Source organism: Nipponia nippon, unplaced genomic scaffold (genome assembly GCF_047370975.1).
Source record: "Nipponia nippon isolate SJK-2023a ecotype South Korea unplaced genomic scaffold, ASM4737097v1 scaffold_42, whole genome shotgun sequence".
NCBI classification, from domain to species: domain Eukaryota; kingdom Metazoa; phylum Chordata; class Aves; order Pelecaniformes; family Threskiornithidae; genus Nipponia; species Nipponia nippon.
Window position 1 is genome coordinate 938,419 of NW_028262361.1, and position 22,586 is coordinate 961,004.

Below are 22,586 nucleotides of genomic sequence, written 5' to 3' on the forward strand. Positions count from 1 at the left end.
TGTCAGCGCCTCCCCCACCCCCCCCGCACGCCTGGGCCCCCCAAAAAAGGGGGGACCCCCCTCCGCTCCCCCCGACCCCCCCCCGCCTCCTTCACGCCGCCGCCATCACCGGAGGGGGGAGGATGTGGGGGAGGCGGTGGCGCTGTCGCGACAGAGACATCGCGATACTGCGGGGGGTGGGGGGGGGGGAGGGGGCAGAGGCCGCTGATTGGATGCTGTCGGGATCCAGGCGATTCGGGCGTGCCCCTCCCCCCTCTGCGCCCCCCCCAATGCGGCAACGGGGGACCCGGGCGTCCGGACCCCCCCCAAAGGGGCCCAGGGGTCCGGATCCCCCCCAAAATGGGGACCCTGGTGCCCGGACCCCCCCCAAAAGGGGACCCAGGGGTCCGGACCCCCCCCAAAATGGGGCCCCAGGTGCCCGGGCCCCCCCCCCAAAAGGGACCCAGGCGTCCGGACCCCCCAAAAGCGGCCCCGTGCTTCGGGGGTTAATGGGGGGGGATCCCGCAAGGCGCACGCGCGAAGGGCGGGGCTGCAGCAGGTGCCGGAGGGCGGGGCCGCAGCAGGTGCTCGCCCCGCCCCCTCGCCTCCCCCCCAAGCCCCGCCCCCTCGTTCCTCCCGCCAGGTGTGGGCGGGGGCGCTCAGGTGCGGGGCGGGGCCGGGGTCACGTGGGAAGGGCGGGGCGGGGCGGGGCGGACGGGAGCGGCCGGAGCTGACGGGAGCGGAGCGGGGCGGTGAGAGGGGCCCCTCCCCCCCCCCCGGGGGGGACCCCGGCCATGGGGGGGGGTGTCACCCCCCTCCCCACCCCCCCCCCCCCACCCGGGGCCCTTGCCCCGGGCCTGGACGCCTGGGTCCCTCCCGGGGGGGGAGGGGGGGGGGCCAGGGGAGGGGTGAGGGTGCCGGGGGGGGGGGTGGGGGGGTCCCAGGGGTGTCTGGGGGGTCCCAGGGGTGTTAGGGGGTCCCGGGGGTATTTGGGGGGTCCCGGGGGTATTTTGGGGGTGTTAGGGGGGTCCCGGGGGTATTTTGGGGGTGTTTGGGGGGGTCCCGGAGTTGTTTGGGGGGTCCCAGGGGTGTTGGGGGGATCCCGGGGTTGTTTGGGGGGTCCCAGAGGTATTTGGGGGGTCCCGGGAGTATTCGGGGGGACCCGGGGGTGTTTGGGGGTCCCATGGGTGTTAGGGGGGTCCCGGAGTTGTTTGGGGGGGATCCCAGGGGTATTTTGGGGGTGTTTGAGGGGGTCCCGGGGGGTATTTGGGGAATCCTGGGGGTATTGGGGGGGATTCCGGGGGTAATTGGGGGGTCCCAGGGGCATTAGGGGGATCCCGGGGGTATTTTGGGGGGTCCCGGGGGTGTTTGGGGGATCCTGGAGGTATTTAGGGGGGTCCCGAGGGTATTTAGAGGGATCCCGGAGGTGTTTGGGGGGTCCCGGGGGTATTTGGGGGGTTCCGGGGGTATTAGGGGGATCCCGGAGGTATTTGGGGGGCCCCGGGGGTATTTGGGGGTCCCGGGGGTATCGGGGGTCCCGGGGGGCCCTGACCGTGTCCCCACAGCCGCAGGAGCCCCCGGGCCCCCCCGCCGACGCCCCGCCATGGCGGGTGCCCCCCACCTGGCCCTGGCCTTGACCCTGCCCTGCCTGGCCCTGGCCCAGAGTAGGTGTTGGGGGGGGGCGTGGGGGGCCCGGGTCCCCCAGCGGGGGGTCATGGGGGGCCCGGGTCCCCTCGGTACAGATTTGGGGGGGTTGGGGGGTCCCCGGACACCTGGGTCCCTCTGTGGGGGGTTATGGGGGTCCTGGACGCCTGGGTCCCCCCGTTGCGGGGGGGGTTGGGGGGGCCCAAAAGGCCTGGGTCCCTCCATGGGGGGTTACGGGGGTCCTGGGCACTGGGGTCCCCTCTGTACAGATTTGGGGGGGTCTGGGTGTCCCCAGACACTGAGGTCCCTCCATGGGTGTCCCCGGACACCCGGGTGCCCTAGGGGGGTTATGGGGGTCCCGGACCCCTCCATGGGGGGGTTACGGGGGGGTCCCAGGCACCGGGGTCCCCTCTGTACAGACTGGGGGGGGGTCTGGGTGTCCCCGGACGCCCGGGTCCCCTCCCTGCCGGTTTCGGGTGCCGGGGCGGGGCCGTGACTCACAGCCGGGCGTCGGCAGGTGGGTGGGTGGGGGGGGGCCCAAATTCTTGGGTTCCCCTGTGACCCCCCCCCCTCTGCCATTTCATTCCCAGCTTCTCCCAGTGTGACCAGTACCACCACCAGTAACAGCACAGACTCCAATGGCGGCGGCCTCTCGGTGAGTTGGGGTGTCTATGGGGGTCCCCCCGGATTTGGGGGGGCCCTGGGGGTGTTTGGGGGGGGGCCAGCCTGGCTGGTGGTGGGGGTCCCTGCGGTGTTGGGGGGCTCCTGGGATGGTTGGGGGGCCCAAGGGGGTTTGGGGGGTCCCTGGGGCTCCGCAGGAGGTTTGGGGGGTCCCCAGGCCATTTGGGGGGGTCGTTGGGGATTCCCAGGAGGGTTGGGGGGCAGGGTGTCCCTGAGAGCACTGGGGGGTCCCGTGGGGCTTTGGGGGGTCCCAAGGGGGTCCCTGAGTATAGTGGGGGTCCCCAGGGGCTTTGGGGGGTCCCCAGGGTCTTCGGGGGGTCCCCAGGGGGTCCCTGTGAGGTTTGGCGGGGTCCCAAGGGTCTGGGGGGGTCCCCAGGGGGTCCCTGTGAGGTTTGGGGGGTCCCAAGGGTCTGGGGGGTCCCCAGGGAGTCCCTGTGAGGTTTGGGGGGTCCCAAGGGTCTGGGGGGCTCCCCAGGGGTCCCTGTGAGGTTTGGGGGGTCCCAAGGGTCTGGGGGGTCCCCAGGGTGCTCCTTGGGGTCTTGGGGGGTCCCCAGGGGGTCCCTGTGAGGTTTGGGGGGGTCCCAAGGGTCTGGGGGCTCCCCAGAGGGTCCCTGTGAGGTTTGGGGGGGTCCCCAGGGTGTCCTGGGGGGCTTTGGGGTCTCCCCAGGAGCTTTGGGGGTTCCTGCGGGAGGGGTTGGGTCTCCCCCTGAGCTTTGGGGGGTCCCGGAGGCTCCCCGTGGCCCCCCCCATCGACCCCCCCCCCATCCCCCCCAGGTGGCGGGGGAGGTGGCGCTGACGGTGGTGCTGGGGGGGCTGGGGGCCTTCGGCCTCGTGGGGCTCCTGCTCTTCCTCGCCCTGCGCCTGCGGGAGAAGCGCCGCACCGAGGGCACGTACCGGCCCAGCCGCGAGGAGCAGGCGGGGGCCCGCGCCCCCCCCCCGGCCCCCCTGCGCCTGCCCCCCGAGGAGCGCCTCATCTGACCCCCCTCGCACGAGGGGCCTCGCACGACGGCCGTGTCGCACGCCTGGGAGTGTCCCCCCCACCCCGGCTTTGCACGAGGGCCTCGCACCCCGGCCTCGCACGACGGCCGTGTCGCACGCCTGGGAGTGTCCCCCCCCACCCCGGGCTTGCACGAGGGCCTCACACCCCGGCCTCGCACGAGCGGGGTCTTGCACCATGGCCTCGCACGAGGGGGTCTCACACGGGGGGTCTCTCACCACAGCCTTGCACGAGGGGGGTCTCACACCACGGCCTCGCACGAGGAGCTCTCGCACGAGGAGCTCTCGCACGAGGGGGTCTCGCCCCCACGGCCTCGCACGAGGGGCTCTCGCACAAGGACATCTTGCACGAGGGGGTCTCGCCCCATGGCCTCGCATGAGGGGGTCTCGCACGAGGGGGGGTCTTGCCCCACGGCCTCGCACGAGGGGCGGGGGTCTCGCACGAGGGACGCGCGCGCCGCCCCACGGGAGAGTTTCTATAATAGTTTATTTTTGAGATAAAAACCTCACAAAATGGTGCTTGGGTGGTTGTTGCCCCCCCCCCTCCCCCCTTTTGGGGTACCCGGGGGGGGGGGGTCCTCCCTTGGGGCCCCCCCAAAACCCACCATTGGGGGGGGGGGGTGGCTGGCACTGCACCCCTATGGCTGCTGGGGGGGGGGCACCCCCAATCTGAGGGGGTAGATCCTCAGGAGGGAAACTGAGGCACGGAGGGGCGGTTTGGGGAGGACCCTGGGCAGGGGCTTCACCCCTCCAGCCCCCCCCTTCCCTGGCACAGCGACACCCCAAAGCTGGGGGGCCCTGGGGCTGGGTTTTGGGGGTCCCCAAGGGGCAGCTGGGGGGGTCCCTGAGGCAGTTTTGGGGTCCCTGAGGGAATTTGGGGTCCCCAAGGGGCAGCTGGGGGTGCTGGGGGGGTCCCTGAGGCAGTTTTGGGGTCCCTGAGGGAATTTGGGGTCCCCAAGGGGCAGCTGGGGTGTCCCTGGGGCTGCTTTTGGGGGTCCCTGGGGAAATTTGGGGTCCCCAAGGGGCAGCTGGGGCTGCTTTTGGGGGTCTCTGGGGTTGGGTTTTGGGGTCCTTGGGGCAATTTGGGGTCCCCAAGGGGCAGCTGTGGGTGCTGGGGGGGTCCTGGGGCTGGGTTTTGGGGTCCCTGAAGGAATTCGGGGCGCCCAAGGGGCAGCTGGGGGTGCTGGGGGGGGGTCGCTGGGGCTGCTTTTGGGGGTCTCTGGGGTTGGGTTTTGGGGTCCCTGAAGGAATTTGGGGTCCCCGAGGGGCAGCTGGGGGCGCTGGGGGGTCACTGGGGGGGGGGGGGCTGGGGGTGCCTGGGTCCGTGAGAGGGGGCGGGGGAGGGGCCTTGCACGAGCGCGTGAGCTGCTGTGCACGGGCCTCGTGCAACACCTCACCCCCCCTCGTGCACGGCCCTCGTGCACGGCCCTCGTGCAACACCTCACCCCCCCGTGCACGGCCCTTGTGCAAACACCCCTTCTGCACAGTCCTCGTGCAACACCTCACCCCCCCGTGCACGGCCCTTGTGCAAACACCCCTTCTGCACAGTCCTCGTGCAACATCTCCCACCCCTCATGCACCCTTGTGCACGGTCCTTGTGCAATATCTCACACCCCTCGTGCAAAGCCCTTGTGCACGGCCCTTGTGCAACACCTCGCACCCCTTGTGCACAGCCCTTGTGCACGGCCCTTGTGCACGGTCCTCGTGCGACACCTTGCACCCCTCGTGCAAAGCCCTTGTGCACAGTCTTCGTGCAACACCTCGCACCCCGTTGTGCACGGCCCTTGTGCACCCACCCTCGTGCAACCCCCCCACGCCCCTCGTGCACAGCCCTCGTGCACCACCTTGCACGCCGGTGGCGTCGTGAAAAACCTTTAATGCCGGCGCGAGTAAAATCCGTGGCGGGGGCGCCCGTGGGGGGGGGGCGGCCGAAGCGGGTGCAGGCGCTGCGGGGGAGGGGGGGGTCCGGGCCCCCAAATCCTCGTGCGAGGCCTTCGCACGCCTACGTGTACGGCTGCTGGCGCGAGAGCTGCGGGCAGAGCGCGGGGTCGGGGGGGACCCAGGGCCTGGCCCCCTCCCCCCCCTCGGGGGGACCCAGGCGGTTGGGCGGGGGTGGGGGGGGCTCACCCGTGTGTTACTGGTGTTACTGGTGTTACTGGTGAACTCGGAGTAGCGCTTGCTGCCGGGGCAGAGGCAGGCCCGGTAGGCTTCACGTACCTGTGCACGGGGACGGCTCGCACGAGGGGCCTCGCACGAGGATCCCCTCGCACCAGGACCCCCCCGGGGAACCCCTTGCACGAGGGACCCCGTCGCACGAGGGAGCCCTTACACGGGGCAGCCCTTGCACGAGGGACTCCTTGCACGAGGATCCCCTCGCACCAGGACCCCCCTGTCGCACGAGGGCGGCCTGACAGCCCCGCACTGGGGTTGGGGGGCACTGGGGGGGATTTGGGGGTGCTGGGGGGGTTGGGGGGCCCTGGGGGGGATTTGGGGGGAGATTTGGCGGTACTGGGGGGATTTGGGGGGGATTTGGGGGTGCAGGGGGGTTGGGGACACCGGGGGGGGGATTTGGGGGACCCCAGGATGGGTTTTGGGGTACCGGGGGGTGGATTGGAGGATGGGGCGGACCCCAGGGGATGTTTGGGGGTGCTGGGGGGGATTTGGGGGGTCCTGAGGGGGAGTGGGGACGCTGGGGGGTGCTGGAGGGCACTGGAGGGGTTTTGGGGTGCAGGGGGGTGGGGGCACCGGGGTGGGGGGTGGGGGGGCTGTGTGTAGGGTTGGGGGATGGGGGGATTTGGGGGACGTGGGGGGATGGGGACCCCGGGGGTTTTGGGGTGCGGGGGTGCCGACCTTCGGGTGGGCCAGGCAGTGGCAGAGGAAGATGAAGAGCCCCTGGGCGGCGTTGAGGGCGCAGAAGAGGAGGGGGAGGGGCGAGGGGGGCCCCTCCGGGCGGGCCAGCCCCCCCCCCCCCCCCAGCCCCACCGCCCAGCCCGTCCCCAGCAGGCAGAGCTGCCCCGCCCCGGTGGCCGCCAGCACCCTGCGGGACCCCCGCCCTCGCACCAGCGCCCTCGCACCAGGGCCCTGGCACGAGGGCCCTGGCACCACCACCCTCGCACCAGGACCCCCACACCAGGACCCTCGCACCACCGCCCTTGCACCAGGACCCCCGCACCAGGACCCCTGCACCACCACCCTCGCACCACTGCCCTCGCACCACCGCCCTCGCACCAGGACCCTCGCACCACCGCCTTCGCACCACCGCCCTTGCACCAGGATCCCCACACCAGGACCCTCGCACCATCGCCCTCGCACCAGGACCCCTACACCAGGACCCTCACAGCACCACCCTCGCACCAGGACCCCTGCACCACCACCCTCGCACCACTGCCCTCGCACCACCGCCCTCGCACCAGGACCCTCGCACCACCGCCCTCGCACCACGGCCCTTGCACCAGGATCCCCACACCAGGACCCCCGCACCAGGACCCTCGCACCATCGCCCTCGCACCAGGACCCCTACACCAGGACCCTCGCAGCACCACCCTCGCACCAGGACCCCCGCACCAGGACCCCTGCACCACCACCCTCGCACCACCGCCCTCGCACCACGGCCCTTGCACCAGGATCCCCACACCAGGACCCCCGCACCAGGACCCTCACACCACCGCCCTCGCACCAGGACCCCTACACCAGGACCCCTGCACCACCGCCCTCGCACCAGGACCCTCGCACCAGGGCCCTTGCACCAGGACCCTCACACCAGGACCCCCGCACCAGGACCCTCGCACCATCGCCCAAGCACCAGGACCCCTACACCAGGACCCTCGCAGCACCACCCTCGCACCAGGACCCCCTACACCAGGACCCCCTCACCAGGACCCTCGCACCACCGCCCTCGCACCACCACCCCCACACCAGGACCCCTGCACCAGGACCCTCGCACCACCGCCCTCGCACCAGCACCCTCGCACCAGGACCCTCTCACCAGGACCCCTGCACCAGGACCCTCGCACCACTGCCCCCACACCAGGACCCTCGCACCAGCACCGTCGCACCAGCACCGTCGCACCACCGCCCTCACACCACCACCCTCGTACCAGGACCCTCACACCAGGATCCTCGCACCACCACCCTCGCACCAGGACCCTCACACCAACACCGTCGCACCAGGACCCCTGCACCACCGCCCTCGCACCACCGCCCACCTGACCCCGCCCGGGCGGGGCCAGGCCCCTGTGTTGGGGGAGGGGGGACACCCCCTTGCACAGGGACGGCACTCGTGCAACGAGGGCTCTCTGCTCGTGCAAGGGGTCTCCTTGCACGAGGAACCTCCTTGCACAACAGCCCCCCCCCCCCCGCCCGGGTCCCCTCGGGTCACCCTGGGACCCCTTGTGCCCCCCATGTCCCCCCGTCCCAGTGTCCCCCGTGTCCCCTTGTGTCCCCAGCCCCTCCATCCCCCCGTCCCCATGGTCCCAGTGTCCCCCTGTGTCCCCCCGTGTCCCCCCGTGTCCCCCGTCCTCCTCTGTCCCCATCTCCCCCTGTGTCCCCCGGTGTCCCCATGTCCCCCATCCTCTTCTGTCCCCATGTCCCCCCTGTCCCCCCATGTCCCTGGTCCTCCTGTGTCCCCATGTCCCCCGTCCCCCCCCGTGTCCCCCATCCTTCTCTGTCCCCATCTCTCCATGTGTCCCCCGGTGTCCCCGTGTCCCCCGGTGTCCCCATGTCCCCCATCCTCCTCTGTCCCTGTGTCCCCCAGTGTCCCCATGTCCCCCGTCCTCCTCTGTCCCCGTGTCCCCCCGTGTCCCCCATGTCCCTGTCCTCCTCTGTCCCCGTGTCCCCCGTCCCCCTGTGTCCCCCATCCCTCTCTGTCCCCATCTCCCCCTGTGTCCCCCGGTGTCCCCATGTCCCCCATCCTCCTCTGTCCCCATGTCCCCCATCCCCCCCATGTCCCCCATCCTCCTCTGTCCCTGTGTCCCCATGCCCCTGGTGTCCCCATGTCCCCCGTCCTCCTCTGTCCCCGTGTCCGCCCGTGTCCCCCACGTCCCTGTCCTCCTCTGTCCCCGTGTCCCCCGTCCCCCTGTGTCCCCCATCCCTCTCTGTCCCCATCTCCCCGTGTCCCCCGGTGTCCCCATGTCCCCCATCCTCCTCTGTCCCCATGTCCCCCATCCCCCCCATGTCCCCCATCCTCCTCTGTCCCTGTGTCCCCATGCCCCCGATGTCCCCATGTCCCCCATCCTCCTCTGTCCCCATGTCCCCCCATCCTCCTCTGTCCCTGTGTCCCCATGCCCCTGGTGTCCCCATGTCCCCCGTCCTCCTCTGTCCCCGTGTCCCCCCGTGTCCCCCATGTCCCTGTCCTCCTCTGTCCCCGTGTCCCCCCGTGTCCCCACCTCATCCTCCGCAGGTGCCCCATGTCGGGGTTGACGTCGTTGAATTTCTGCACCAGCTTCCAGACGGTGATGACCAGGATGACGGCGTTCATCTGGGGACAGGGGGACATGGGGGGACAGCGGGGACAGAGGGGGGACACGGAGGGGAACGGGGGGGCACAGGAGACGGGGGACACGGGGACACCTGGGGACAGAGGGGGACAGGGGGACATAGGGGACAGGGTGGCACGGGGGGAGAGGGACACACGGGGGATATGGGGACATGGAGGTGACACAGGGATGTGGGGGGACATGGGGACACGGGGGGACACAGGGACATGGGGGACATAGAGGTGACATGGGGGTGCAGGGGTGACACGGGGACAGGAGGGACATGAGGACACAGGGGGACAGGGTGGCACGGAGGGACAGGGACACACTGGGGACATGGGGACATGGAGGTGACACAGGGATGTGGGGGGGACACGGGGGGACGTGATGGGATGGGGATGTGGGGTTGACATGGGGACACGGGAGGACACGGGGACACGGAGGTGACAGGGATGTGGGGGTGACATGGGGACATGGGGGGACACAGGGACACGGAGGGACACAGGGACATGGGGGACATAGAGGTGACACGGGGGTGAAGGGTGACACAGGGACAGGAGGGACATGGGGACGGGGGGGACATGGGGGTGACACAGGGGGGTGACGGGGGGTGACAGGGGGGTGACAGGGGGGCTCACCAAGATGACGAGGCAGACGGGCGCCTGGAAGGTCCAGCGGAAACCTCGCTTCAGGGAGAGCCAGCAGCTGTGGGAGGGGCGGGGACTGGGAGGACTGGGGGGAACTGGGAGCACTAGGAGGGACTAGGGGAGAACTGGGAGGGACTGGGAGCACTGGGGGGGAACTGGGAGGGAACTGGGGGGAACTGGGAGCACTGGAAGGGACTGGGGGAGAACTGGGAAGGACTGGGAGCACTGGGGAGAGAACTGGGAGCACTGGGAGGGAACTGGGAGCACTGGGGGAGGGCTGAGGGAGAACTGTGAGGGACTGGGAGCACGGGAAGGGACTGGGGGAGAACTCGGAAGGACTGGGAGCACTGGGGGGAGAACTGGGAGCACTGGGGGGGAACTGGGAGGGAGTGGGAGCACTAGGGGGGGACCTGGGGGCACTGGAGGGGAACGGGGGGAACTGGGAGGGACTGGGAGCACTGGGGTAGGGCTGAGGGGGAACTGGGAGGGTCTGGAGCCACTGGGGGGGAACTGGGAGCATTGAGAGGGACTGGGAGCACTGGGGAGTGTGCGGGGGAACTGGGAGGAACTGGAGCCACTGCTGGGGGGGGGGAGGGAACTGGCCCATACTGGGAGGAACGGGGCAGCGCACGGGCTGCGGGGGGGCTCTCGCACGAGGACGGGCCCCTTGCACGGGGGCTCTTGCACGAGGACCCCCCCCCAGTACCCCAAACCCTCTCGCACAAGCAACGCCTCGCACTAGGGCCACCCCCCCTCCCGGTGACAGAGCCTTTGCACGAGGGCCCGGTGCAAGGGCCTGGTGCAAGGGCCTGGTGCAAGGGCCTGGTGCAAGGGCCTGGTGCACTCACTAGCGCTGGGTGCCGTAGCCCTTGGGGAAGGCGGCGGCGGCGATGGCGACCAGGAGGGCCGGCAGCCCGTAGCCCACCAGCAGAAGGTGTCGCACGCGCAGCCACGAGGGCACGAAGACTCGCACGAGGAGGACGTAGAGGTGCAGCCCCTCCAGGCACATCCAGCAGAACGCCGCCAGGAAGGAGAAGTGCAGCAGCCCCGCCACCACCGCGCACGCCGTCTGCACGGGGGCGGGCACCGGGGCCTCGCACCGGGGCCTCGCACCGGGGCCTCGCACCGGGGGTGTGCAGGACCTCGCACGAACCCCCCCCCCCCCGCCCCGTGCACAACCGGTAACGCTCCCCGTTCGTGGCACCCAGCACCCGCCTCCCCGCTGGTGCACGTGGAAGGAGCTGTCAGCCCTTGCACGTCCTTGCACGAGTGCACCCCGTGCCCTCCTGTTCGCCACCAGCCCCGTGCAAGCCCCCCCTCCCCATCTGGCACCCACTGGCCCTTGCACGACTGCACCCACCGCCCTCCTGTTCACCGCCAGCCCCGTGCAAGGCCCCCCTCAGCACCCACTGGCCCTTGCACACCTTTGCACGACTGCACCCGCTGCCCTCCCACTCACCGCCAGCCCCGTGCAAGCCCCCCCACCTCCCTCCCCGTCCCCCCTACCCTCGCACGCCCTTGCACGACTGCACCCACTGCCCTCCCGCTGGCCGCCAGCCCCGTGCAAGGCCCCCCACCTCCCTCCCCGTGCCCCCTACCCTCGCACGCCCTTGCACGACTGCACCCACCGCCCTCCCGCTGGCCGCCAGCCCCGTGCAAGGCCCCCCACCTCCCTCCCCGTGCCCCCTACCCTCGCACGCCCTTGCACGACTGCACCCACCGCCCTCCCACTCACCGCCAGCCCCGTGCAAGCCCCCCCCACATCCCTTCCCAGTGCTCCCTACCCTCGCACGCCCTTGCACGACTGCACCCACCGCCCTCCCGCTGGCCGCCAGCCCCGTGCAAGGCCCCCCACCTCCCTCCCCGTGCCCCCTACCCTCGCACGCCCTTGCACGACTGCACCCACCGCCCTCCCGCTGGCCGCCAGCCCCGTGCAAGGCCCCCGGCCCGCTCACCGGGTGCTGGGTGCTGTCGATGCCCAGCAGGAAGGTGGCGTGGGCCAGCAGCAGGCTGAGGCTGAGGTGCAGGTGCAGCGTCGTGCGAAGCCCCTTCAGCGCCCGGCAGAAGAGGAAGGTGGCGGCCGCCGCCACCAAGGCCACCACCGACACCCCCAGCCCCACCTTCGTCACCAGGTCCAGCACCCAATTTTCCTGGGGAGGGGGCGGGAGACGTCAGACACCCCCCCCCCCCCCACTGACGGCAGGGGGGTGGGTGCACCCTGAGCCCACCCGTGCCTCAGTTTCCCTATAGGGAGGGGGTGACCCAGGTGCCTGGGGGGTTGTGGGTGCTATGGGGGGGCCCAAGGGGGGGGGGGGGGGCACAGGAGGGTCCGGGGGGGGGTCCTGGGGGTGAGTTGGGGTCCTGGGGGAGGAATTGGGGGTCTCAGTGGAGCCCTGGGGGGGTTTAGGGGGCCCCAGGGGCATCCTGGGGGAGGTTGGGGGTCCCAGGGGGGTCCTGGGGGCCCCAGGAGTGGGTTGGGGGTCCCAGGGGAGGGTTCTGGGGGGCACTGGGGGTCTCACAGGGGTTTGGAGGGTGCAAGAGGGGGCTTTGGAGTGGCCCAAAAGGGGGGGGGACCTCAGGAGGGTCCGGGGGGTCCTGGGGGGGCTGGGGGTCCTAGGGGCATCCTGAGGGGGGATTGGGGGTCCCAGGGGGTTTGGGGGGGCCCCACCTCAAGCTCGTGGAAGGCCAGGAGCACGGCGAAGCTGGTGAGATGGTTGCAGGCGCAGGTGGTGGTGACGGTGCCCGGGGGGGTCCCGGGGGAGGTCCCGGGGGCAGGGGCCACCTCGCGACACCCCGTGGTGGCCCAGAGCCGCTCCTGGGGGTGCCAGAAGGCGCAGAGCACCCGGCCCCCCAGCTTGTGGTCCTGGGGGGACAGGGGGGTCAGGGGGCCTTGTGTCCCCCCCAGGGCCCCCCATAGCCCGGGGGGGGGGGGCGCTCTCTTTGGGGGTCCCCATTGCCCTGGGGGGGGGGTCCCAGCACCCAGGGGGGTCCCCAGAACTCTTGGGAGGGTCCCCAGCGATCTGGGGGGGCTCCCACAGCCTTTGGGGGTCCTCATCACCCTGGGAGGGTCCCAACACCTCAGGGGGGTCCCCCCCATTGCCCTGGGGGGGGGGAGAGGTCTTCTTTGGGGGTCAATGCCCCCCCAGGTGTCCCCATCCCCCTTGGGGGTCCCCAACCCCTTTTAGGGATCCCCCTGCCCTTTAGGGGTCCCCCACGTCCCTGTCCCTTATGGGGGTCCCCAACCCGCCATTGCCCCCCACCCCTGTTGGGGGTCCCTGTCCCCTCTGTGTCCCCATCCCCTTTGGGGGTCGCCAACCTCCCCTCCCCACGTCCCCATCCCCCTGGGGGGGGTTCCCTCTCCCCCCTTTTGGGGTCCCCCTCCCCGTTTTGGGGGTCCCCCCTCCCCCTTTGGGGTTCCCTTCCCCCATTTGGGGTCCCCCTCCCCATTTTGGGGTCTTCCTCCTCCTTTGGGGGCTCCCCCGCCCCCTTTTGGGGTCTTCTCTCTCTTTGGGGGTCCCCCCTCTGGGGGTCCCCCTCCCCCTTTTAGGGTCCCCCTCCACCTTTGGGGGTCCCTCTCTCCCATTTGGGGGTCCCCTCTCCCCCTTTTGTGGTCCTCCTCCTCCTTTGGGGTCCCCCTCCCCCCTCTGGGGGCCCCCCTCCCCATTTTGGGGTCCCCCTCCCCCTTTGGGGGTCCCCCCACTCACCGGGGGGGGGTGCTGGAAGCGCAGGGTGACCTCGGGGTGGCCGGGGGGCCGGGGGCGGGCGACGAAGGCGGTGGCCACGGGGGACAGGACGCGGTAGGAGGGGCGAGCCCCCTCCCGGGGGGGGGGCAGGTCCCCCCACCCCCCCCACTGCACCTGCGGGGCCCCCTCCAGCACCTGGCCCAGCGCCCGCTGGGACAGCAGGGCCACCAGCACCGGGCCTGGGGGGGGCGGGGGGGACACGCTGGCACCCGCACCCCGACCCCCCCGTGACCCCCCACGTCCCCCGGCTCCCCCCAGTGACACCCAGAACCCCCCAGCACCCCCCAGTATGCCCCAGACCCCCCCCCCCCCCCAAGACCTCCCAATAAACCCCAGGACCCCCAGTAACACCCCAGGACCCATGGGACCCCCCCCAGTGACCTCCCCCCGGCCCATGGGACACCCCAGACCCCCCCAGTGACCCCAGAACCCCCCCAGAGATCCCCCCAGCACCCATAGGAACCCCCCAGACCCCTTCGGTGACCCCCACGGATCCCCCCAGCCCCCACAGGACCCCCCCAGCCCCCCTTGGGGACCCCCAGGGACACCCCCAGCACCCATGGGACCCCCCAGCCCCCTTGGGGACCCCCAGGGACACCCCCAGCGCCCATGGGACCCCCCAGCCCCCTTGGGGACCCTCAGGACCCCCCAGCCCCCCTTGGGGGACCCCCAGGGGCCCCCCCAGCCCCCATGGGACCCCCCAGCCCCCTTGGGGACCCTCAGGACCCCCCAGCCCCCCTTGGGGGACCCCCAGGGACCCCCCAGCCCCCATGGGACCCCCCAGCCCCCCTTGGGGACCCCCAGGGACACCCCCAGCACCCATGGGACCCCCCAGCCCCCTTGGGGACCCCCAGGGACACCCCCAGCGCCCATGGGACCCCCCCAGCCCCCTTGGGGACCCTCAGGACCCCCCAGCCCCCCTTGGGGGACCCCCAGGGACCCCCCCAGCCCCCATGGGACCCCCCAGCCCCCCTTGGGGACCCCCAGGGACACCCCCAGCGCCCATGGGACCCCCCAGCCCCCCTTGGGGACCCCCAGGGACCCCCCAGCACCCATGGGACCCTCAGGACCCCCCCAGCCCCCCTTGGGGACCCTCAGGACCCCCCAGCCCCCCTTGGGGGACTCCCCCAGCCCCCATGGGACCCCCCCAGCCCCCTTGGGGACCCTCAGGACCCCCCAGCCCCCCTTGGGGGACTCCCCCCAGCCCCCATGGGGACCCTCAGGACCCCCCCAGCCCCCCGGGACCCCCGTACCGGTGTCGCTGTCCCCGGCCACCTCCTCGGGGACGCCCAGCTGCACCCCGGTGACCTGCAGGCGCGTGGGGCCGGGGGGGTGGCCCTGGTGCACGGCCAGCTGCAGCTCTGGGGGGGACGGGGACGCGTCACCCCCGCGCGGGGACACCCCCGGGGATGGGGACAGTGCCACTGCCGTGCATGGGGACAGTGCCACCCCTGGGGACAGGGACGCTGCCACCCCCAGGGACAGGGACAGTGCCAGCCCCCAGAATGGGGACGCTGCCATGCGTAGGGACGCTGCCACCCTTGGGGACAGGGACAGTGCCACCACCATGCGTGGGGACACTGCCACAGTTGTGGACACTGCCACTGCCATGCATGGGGACAGTGGCACCCCTGGGGACAGGGACAGTGCCACCACCAGAATGGGGACACTGCCACTGGCATGCATGGGGACAATGGCACCCCTGGGGACAGGGACAGTGCCACCTTTGGGGACAGGGACAGTGCCACCACCATGTATAGGGACACTGCCAGGGTTGGGGACACCGCCACGCGTAGGGACAGTGCCACCGCGGGCCGGGGACGCCGCCAGCCCCGGGGTCGGGGACGCGGGGGTACCTGTGCGACTGGAGTTGAGGGTGGTGGCGGGGGGCAGCAGGGCCCCCACCCCCCGCACCAGCCCCTCGGTGGCCGCCAGCAGCGCGGTGGCCCTGAGGTGACGCCTGGCGACGTCCCCGTCCCCGTCCCCGTCCCCGAGCGCCACGTCCAGGACGCCCAAGAGCTCCTGGGGGGGGGGAAGGGGGGGGTCACTGCCAGCACCCCCACCCCACCCCCCCCCGGACCCCCCCCCAGTCCTTCCCGGGATGCCCTAAACACCCCCCCAGCCCCCCGGGACCCCCCCCAAATCTCTGCGACCCCCCCAAGGTCCCAGGACCCCCCAAACCTCCCTGGGACCCCCTAAATGCCCCCCCCGGGACCCCCCAATCCCCCCCAGATCTCGGGGACCCCCATGGGACACCCCCTCCAATGCCCCCACAGTCCCAGGACCCCCTGAAACCTCCCTGGGACCCCCCAAACGCCCCCCCACCTCAGGGACCCCTTGAGACCCCCCCCAACCCTCCCATGGGCTTTGAGCTCCCCAGGACCCCCCAAACCTCCCTGGGACCCCCCAAACGCCCCCCCCCACCTCAGGGACCCCTTGAGACCCCCCCCCCCAACCCTCCCATGGGCTTTGAGCTCCCCAGGACCCCCCAAACCTCCCTGGGACCCCCCCAAACGCCCCCCCCCCCCCACCTCAGGGACCCCTTGAGACCCCCCCAACCCTCCCATGGGCTTTAGGAGCCCCCAGGACCCCCCAAACCTCCCTGGGACCCCCCAAAGCCCCCCAAACCTGCAGGATGTGGTGGGGGTCGCCCCCCCCCCGCAGCACCTCGTAGAGGTGGGTGAGGTTCCTCGCCAGCCCACAGCCGCTCTGGGGGGGCACCGGGATGGGACCGGGCCCCCCAATATCCTGGGGTCCCCCCATGTCCCCAGGGACCCCCCAGGCCTTGGGGACCCCCAAAGTGACCCATGTCCCCCCCCCCCCATGTCCCCAGGGACGCCCCCAGGACTTAGGGACCCCCAGTGTCACTTGGGGACCCCTAAAGTAACCCGTGCCCCCCATGTCCCCATGGACCCCCCCATGAGGTGACCCCCCCCCAGGCCTTGGGGACCCCCAAAGTGACCCATGTCCCCCCTCATGCCCCCAGGGACCCCCCCATGAGGTGACCCCCCCCCAAGTCCTGGGGACCCCCAAAGTGACCCATGTCCCCCCTCATGCCCCCAGGGACCCCCCCATGAGGTGACCCCCCCCCAGGCCTTGGGGACCCCCAAAGTGACCCATGTCCCCCCTCATGTCCCCAGGGACCCCCCCATGAGGTGACCCCCCCCAAGTCCTGGGGACCCCCAAAGTGACCCATGCCCCCCCCCCCCACGTCCCCAAGGACCCCCCCAGGACCTGGCGACCCCCCCCCCCCTGGTCATCGGAGCAGAGGTGGGGGGGCACCATCACAGCTGGGGGGGGGGGGGGGCAGCGTCAGGACCCCTCGTGCACAACCCTCGTGCAAAGCCCTCGTGCAAGGTGCACACGGCCCTTGCACAAGCGGGGGGGGGACGGGGGGGCGGGCAGCCGCAGCCACAGGAACAGGGTGGGGCTGGCACTTCCCCTCCCCCCAGCGGGCACCCCCGCCCCCACTTCCTCCTGCCATGGGAACGGGGTGGGGGGAGGGGACACGGGGAGGGGGGGCACCCCCAAATTATGGGGCGGGAGAGTGGGGGAGGGGCGGGGGGGGGCGCCTGGGGGGTCCCGGGGGGATTTGAGGGTCCCAGAGAGGTTTGGGGGACCAGGGGGGATTTGGGGGTGCTGGGGGAGGGTTGGGGGCTGGGGGGGGACCCCAGGGGGGTTGGGGGGTCCCAAGGGGGTTTTGGGGGGCCCGGGGGGATTTGGGGGTGCTGGGGGGATTTGGGGGTCCCAGAGGGGTTTGAGGGGGTCCCAGAGGGGGTTTGGGGGTGCTGGGGGACCCCAGGGGTCCCAGGGGGGTTGGGGGTCCCGGGGGGATTTGGGGGTCCCAGGGGTGTTTGAGGGGTCCTGGGGGGATTTGGGGGGGAACCTCGGGGCATTTTTGGGGGCCCCCTCGGGAGGTGTGGGAGTCCCCAGGGTGGTTTTGGGGGTCCTGAGGGAGACCCCCGGGGGGGAGAGGGCTTGGGGGGGGACTGGGAGGATTTGGGGGGCTGAGGGGGGCCCCGGGGGGGTTTGGGGGTCCCAGGGGTGTTCGGGGGCCCCGGGGGGGTTTGGGGGTGCCGGGGGGAGGGGGAGGGGGGGTCCCCGGGAGGTTTGGGGGGGTCCCGGAGGGTTTGGGAGTCCCGGGGGGGTTGGGGGGGTCCCGGGGCGTTTGGGGGTCCCGGGGGGGGTTTGGGGGGGGGTCCCCGGGGGGTTTGGGGGTCCCGGGGGTCCCGGGGGGTTTCGGGGGTCCCCGGGGGGTTTGGGGGTCCCGGGGACCCGGGGGGTCCCGGGGGTTGGGGGGGTTTGGGGGTCCCGGGGGGTTTGGGGGTCCCGGGGGGTTTGGGGGGTCCCCGGGGGGTTTGGGGGTCCCGGGGGTCCCGGGGGTCCCGGGGGGTTTGGGGGGTCCCGGGGGTTTGGGGGTCCCGGGGGTCCCGGGGGTTTGGGGGGTCCCGGGGGGTTTGGGGGTCCCGGGGGTCCCGGGGGTCCCGGGGGGTTGGGGGGTTTGGGGGGTCCCGGGGGGTTTGGGGGCCCCGGGGGGGTTTGGGGGGGTCCCGGGGGGTCACTCACCGGCGCAGGTGCCGTCGGGGGCGGTGGCGTAGCCGGGGCCGCAGTGGCACTCGAAGCTGCCGGGGGTGTTGAAGCAGACGGAGCCCCTCCCGCACCGCCCCGCCCCCCCCTCCGCGCACTCATCCACGTCTGGGGGGGGGGGGGAGGGGGCACCCTCAGTGCGAGGACACCCCCCCAGGGGGACCCACCCCCACCCCCACGGGGGAGGGCGTTGGGGGGGGCGGAGGGGGATTTGGGGGGCCCTGGGGGGGTCGGGGGGTGCAAGGAGGGGGGTTGGGGGGGGCAGGGGGGGCCTGGGGGGGTTGGGGGGTGCAAGGATGGGGGGTCGGGGTGTCCTTGGGGGGGTCGGGGGGTGCAAGGATGGGGTTGGGGGGGACAGGGGTCCTTGGGGGGGTCGGGAGGGTCCCTGGGGGGGTCGGGGGGTGCAAGGATGGGGTTCGGGGGGGTCATGGGGGCCTTGGGGGGGTCGGGGGGGTGCAAGGATGGGGTTTCGGGGGTGTCAGGGGGTCCCTGGAGGGGTTGGGGGGTGCAAGGATGGGGGGGTCGGGGTGTCCTTGGGGGGGTCGGGGGGTGCAAGGATGGGGTTGGGGGGGACAGGGGTCCTTGGGGGGGTCGGGGGGTCCCTGGGGGGGTCGGGGGGTGCAAGGATGGGGTTCGGGGGGCTCGGGGGGTCCTTGGGGGGGGGGGTCGGGGGGTGCAAGGATGGGGGTTCGGGGGTGTCAGGGGGTCCCTGGAGCGGGGGTGTGCAAGGATGGGGGGGTCATGGGGGCCTTGGGGGGGTGCAAGGATGGGGGTTCAGGGGGGTCGGGGGGTCGGGGGGATTGGGGGTCCGCAAGGGGGGTTGGGGGTTCCTTACCTACGCAGTGGAGGGGGGGGGGCTCCGTGGGGGTGCCGGTGGGGGGTGCCGGTGTGGTTCCCGGGGGGGTGGTCCCGGGGGGTGATCCCGGGGGGGGGGTGCCGGTGTGGTTCCCGGGGGTCCCGGGGGTCCCGGGGGTCCCGGGGGGCGGTCCCGGGGGGGCGGTCCCGGGGGGGCGGGGCGGTAGCCCGGGTTGCAGCGGCAGGCGAAGCTGCCCACGGTGTTGGTGCAGCTCTGGCCCGGGCCGCAGCGCGGGGGCTGCTCCAGGCACTCGTTGATGTCTGGGGGGGGGGGTGTGAGCAGTGGCCCCCCCCCCCCCCGGGCCCTGCCCCAGCCCGCGGTGCCCCCGTGTCCCCTCCCGGTGTCCCTCCCCCGTCCCCTCCATCCCCCGTGTCCCCCTGTCCCCGTGTCCCCTCATGTCCGTTCCCGTGTCCCCCCCGTGTCCCCCCCCATGTCCCCCCCGTGTCCCCTCATGTCCGTTCCTGTGTCCCCCCCGGTCCCCCCCCGTGTCCCCCCATCCCCTCTGTCCCCGTGTCCCCCCCCCGTGTCCCCTCATGTCCGTTCCTGTGTCCCCCTCGTGTCCCCCTGTCCCCTCTGTCCCCGTGTCCCCCCCCCCCCCCCGTGTCCCCTCATGTCCGTTCCTGTGTCCCCCCCGGTCCCCCCCATCCCCTCTGTCCCCGTGTCCCCTCATGTCCGTTCCTGTGTCCCCCTCGTGTCCCCCCCCACCCCATGCCCCCCATCCCCTCCGTCCCCGTGTCCCCCCCCCGTGTCCCCCCACATCCCCCTCCATGTCCTCCCCCGTCCCCCCCCCGTGTCCCCCCCGGTCCCCACCGTCGCAGCTCTCCAGGGCGCGGGGGCGGCGGGGCCAGGGCGGGGGCCGGTGCCCGGGGGGGCACCCGCAGTGGGTGGCGTTGAGGCAGGCGGCCAGCGGGCAATCGGGGCAGGGGGCCGGGGCGGGGGGGGGGCGCCGACGGACGGACAGGCCTCGGGCCCCGCCCCCAGCCCCCCAAACCCCCCAGAGCCCCCCCCCCCAAATCCCCCCCAGCCCCCCCCCCCCAACCCCCCCATCCCCCCCCCAATCCCCCCATCCCCCCCCCAGCCTGGGGGGCACCTCCGGCCCCCCGCAGCCCCCCCAAATCCCCCCCAGCACCCCAATAACAAGCCCCCGCCCCCCCAACCCCCCCCCCGAGCCTCCCCCAGCCCCCCAAATCCCCCCAGCCCCCCCAAACTCCCCCAGTTCCCCTCCCGAGCCCCCAACTCCCCCCGAGCCCCCCCAACCCTCCCCCCCCCGAGCCCCCCCCGCCCCCACTCACCCCCGCGGCCGGGGGGGGGCAGGGCGCTCAGCACCAGGCAGAGCCCTGCAGCAAAGGGGGGGGGTGGGGGGTAAATTGGGGGGGGCCCTTGGGACCCACGCGTGCCGTGACGTCGCCCGGCACCCACGGGTGCCCCTCCCCCCCCGCCCCGCTTCCGCGTGACCACGGGGGAAGGGGCACCACAAATCCCCCCCCCCGGGGACCCCTAAAGTTGCGGGCAGGACACCCCCCCCCCCCCCCCCCCTCGCTGCTCCCAGTAACCCGCGGGGACTGGGAGCGCGGGAGCTACTGGGTGTGGCCGCCCCACCCCCACCCCCCCGGAGGGGACCCAGGCGCCCTGCGCCCCTCCCCCCCCCGAGGGTCCCCCTCCCCCAACACCTGGGGGCGGGGCCGAGGAGGCACCCAGCCCCCCCCCCCCCCCCCCCCCGAGTTCCCCTTCCAGCCGTGGGAAAGGGCCTCAGGCCCCCGCGTTCCCACGCCCCCCCCCCCGCCACGCGTGGGAGGGGTCCCAGGCGTCGGGGCGCCCCTCCCCCCCCCAACCAAGGGACCCCCGGGGGGGGGAGGGGGCACCCAGGCGTCCGAGTTCGCCCCCCCCCCCCCCCCAGGGCAATGGGGAAACTGAGGCGCGGCGGGGCCCGGCAGAAACCGTTACCGGGGGGGGCGGGGGGGGGGGGCCAGGCCCGGGGGGGGGTGGGGTCCCGGGGCGGGGGGTCCCGGGGCTGGGGGTCCCGGGGGTCCCGGGGGGCCGGGGGGGCCGGGGGTCCCGCTCTCACCGAGGCGCCCGGCGGGTCCCATCGCGGCGGCTGCGGTGGGGTGGGGCCGGGGGGCGGGGCTTTATAGCCTCGGGGGGTGGGGCAGGGGGCGGGGCCTGATGAGCGGGGCGGGGCCTGGGGTACCTGAGGCCCCCTCAGGTGAAGCGAGGACCCCCTTCCCCGGGGGCGTGGCCGGGGGAGGGGCGTGGCCACGCCCCGGGGCGGGGTCAGAGCAGCGGGGGGGCGGGACACGCCCCCAGCGCCCTCTCCGGGTCCCCCCAGGGTCCCCCCGTCCCCCCTTGTCCCCTCCAAGCCCCCCAGTGTCCCCCATGTCCCCCCAGGACCCCCCCTTGTCCCCTCCAACCCCCCTGTCCCCCCCCAGGTACCCTTGTCCCCTCCAAGCCCCCTCAGGACCCCCTGCCCCTCCTTGTCCCCCCCCCAGGACCCCCTGCCCCCCCCTTGTCCCCCTCCAAGCCCCCCCAGTGTCCCCTGTCCCCCCCATGTGTCCCCCGTCCTCCCCCCCAGACAGAGGTGGTGGCTCTGACCCCGCTCCAAGAACTGGTGTCACCTTTATTGGTTCCCGTCCGCGACTGTCCCCATGGTGGCCCTGACCATCCCCGTGGTGGCCCTGACCCCATGGTGACCTTGACCCCGTGGTGGCCCTGACCATCCCCGTGGTGGCCTTGACCCCATGGTGGCCCTGACCATCCCTGTGGTGGCCCTGGTTGCCCCCATGGTGGCCCTGACCCCGTGGTGGCCTTGACCCTGTGGTGGCCCTGACCATCCCTGTGGTGGCCCTGGTTGTCCTCATGGTGGCCCTGACCCCATGGAGGCCTTGACCGCATGGTGGCCCTGGCCATCCCCATGGTGGCCCTGGCCCTGCTGGCAGTGGCCCTGCTAGTGGCCGTCACCTCGACGACCACCCGTGGTGGCCCTGGTGGTGGCCATCCCCATGGTGGCCCTTGCTCATCTCCCCAGGGGCCTTAGCCACCCCTGTGGTGACCCTGGTGGCCTTGGCTGTCCCCATGGTGGCCCTGGCCACCCCCTCTGTGGCCTTGGTGGCCCTGTCTGTCCTTTGGTCACTTTGGTGGCCCTGGCAGTGGCCCACCTCCACGGTGGCCCTCGCTATCCCTGTGGTGGCCTCGGTGGCCCCAGCGGTGCCTGTGACTGTCCCTATGGTGGCCCTGACCAGGCTCTTGGTGGCCCTGGCTGTCCTCTGGTCCCTTTGGCGGCCTTGGCAGTAGCCCTGGCCACCTCCACCATGGCCATGGTGGCCCCAGCAGTGGCTGTCTCTGTGGTGGCCTTGGTGGTGGCCATTCCGGTGGTGGCCCTGGCTGTCCCTGTGGTGGCCATGGTTGCCCCCATGATGACCTTGGCCTCATGGTGGCCCTGGCCATCCCTTTGATGGTCCTGGCAATGGCCTTGGCCACCTCCATGGTGGCCCCGGCAGTGGCTGTCCGTGGTGTCCCCTGGCGGTGGCGATCCCCATGGTGGCCCTGGCTCTTCCTGTGGTGGCCATCCACGTTGTGGCGCTGGCCGTCCCCTAGCTCTTCCTGTGGTGGCCCTGGCTCTTCCTGTGGTGGCCCTGGCCGTCCCCATGGTGGCCCCAGCTGTCCCTTGCCTCTTCCTGTGTGGCCATCCGCGTGGTGGCCCTGACCGTTCCTATGGTGGCCCTAGCTCTTCCTGTGGTGGCCCTGGCTGTCCCCATAGTGGCCCCACGGTAGCCCTGGCTGTTCCCGTGGTGGTCATCTGTGCGGTGGCCCTGGCCATGCCCATGGTGGCCCTGGCTGTTCCCTGGCTCTTCCTGTGGTGGCCCCGCGGTGGCTCTCGGTGGCCCTGCGGTGACGCTGGTGGCCCCGCGGTGGCTCTCGGTGGCCCCTCCGGTTTCGTTGGTTTGACGCACTCGACCCAAAGTTGGTTTGGCAGAATTGGGGG

General features: G+C 72.8%; 2 protein-coding genes across 2 annotated transcripts; one reads left to right on the plus strand and one right to left on the minus strand.

Moving 5' to 3' along the window:
- The first annotated feature begins 660 nt into the window (after positions 1-660).
- Positions 661-3,817, plus strand: CRB3 (crumbs cell polarity complex component 3). Its single transcript, XM_087778216.1, has 4 exons — positions 661-731; positions 1,545-1,643; positions 2,214-2,278; positions 3,079-3,817. The coding sequence occupies exons 2-4, from the start codon at positions 1,583-1,585 to the stop codon at positions 3,280-3,282; spliced, it is 330 nt and encodes a 109-aa protein (XP_087634342.1). The 5' UTR covers positions 661-731; positions 1,545-1,582; the 3' UTR covers positions 3,283-3,817.
- A 1,339-nt stretch (positions 3,818-5,156) lies between these two features.
- LOC148052919 (adhesion G protein-coupled receptor E5-like) lies at positions 5,157-18,659 on the minus strand. The gene is made up of 15 exons (XM_087778168.1): positions 18,587-18,659; positions 17,731-17,859; positions 16,417-16,454; positions 15,793-15,873; positions 15,021-15,186; positions 14,418-14,525; positions 13,126-13,343; positions 12,090-12,284; positions 11,377-11,571; positions 10,270-10,490; positions 9,413-9,479; positions 8,685-8,776; positions 6,151-6,337; positions 5,428-5,517; positions 5,157-5,329 (listed from the first exon to the last, which is right to left on the minus strand). The coding sequence occupies exons 3-15, from the start codon at positions 16,447-16,449 to the stop codon at positions 5,303-5,305; spliced, it is 1,680 nt and encodes a 559-aa protein (XP_087634294.1). The 5' UTR covers positions 16,450-16,454; positions 17,731-17,859; positions 18,587-18,659; the 3' UTR covers positions 5,157-5,302.
- Between the last annotated feature and the right edge of the window lie 3,927 nt (positions 18,660-22,586).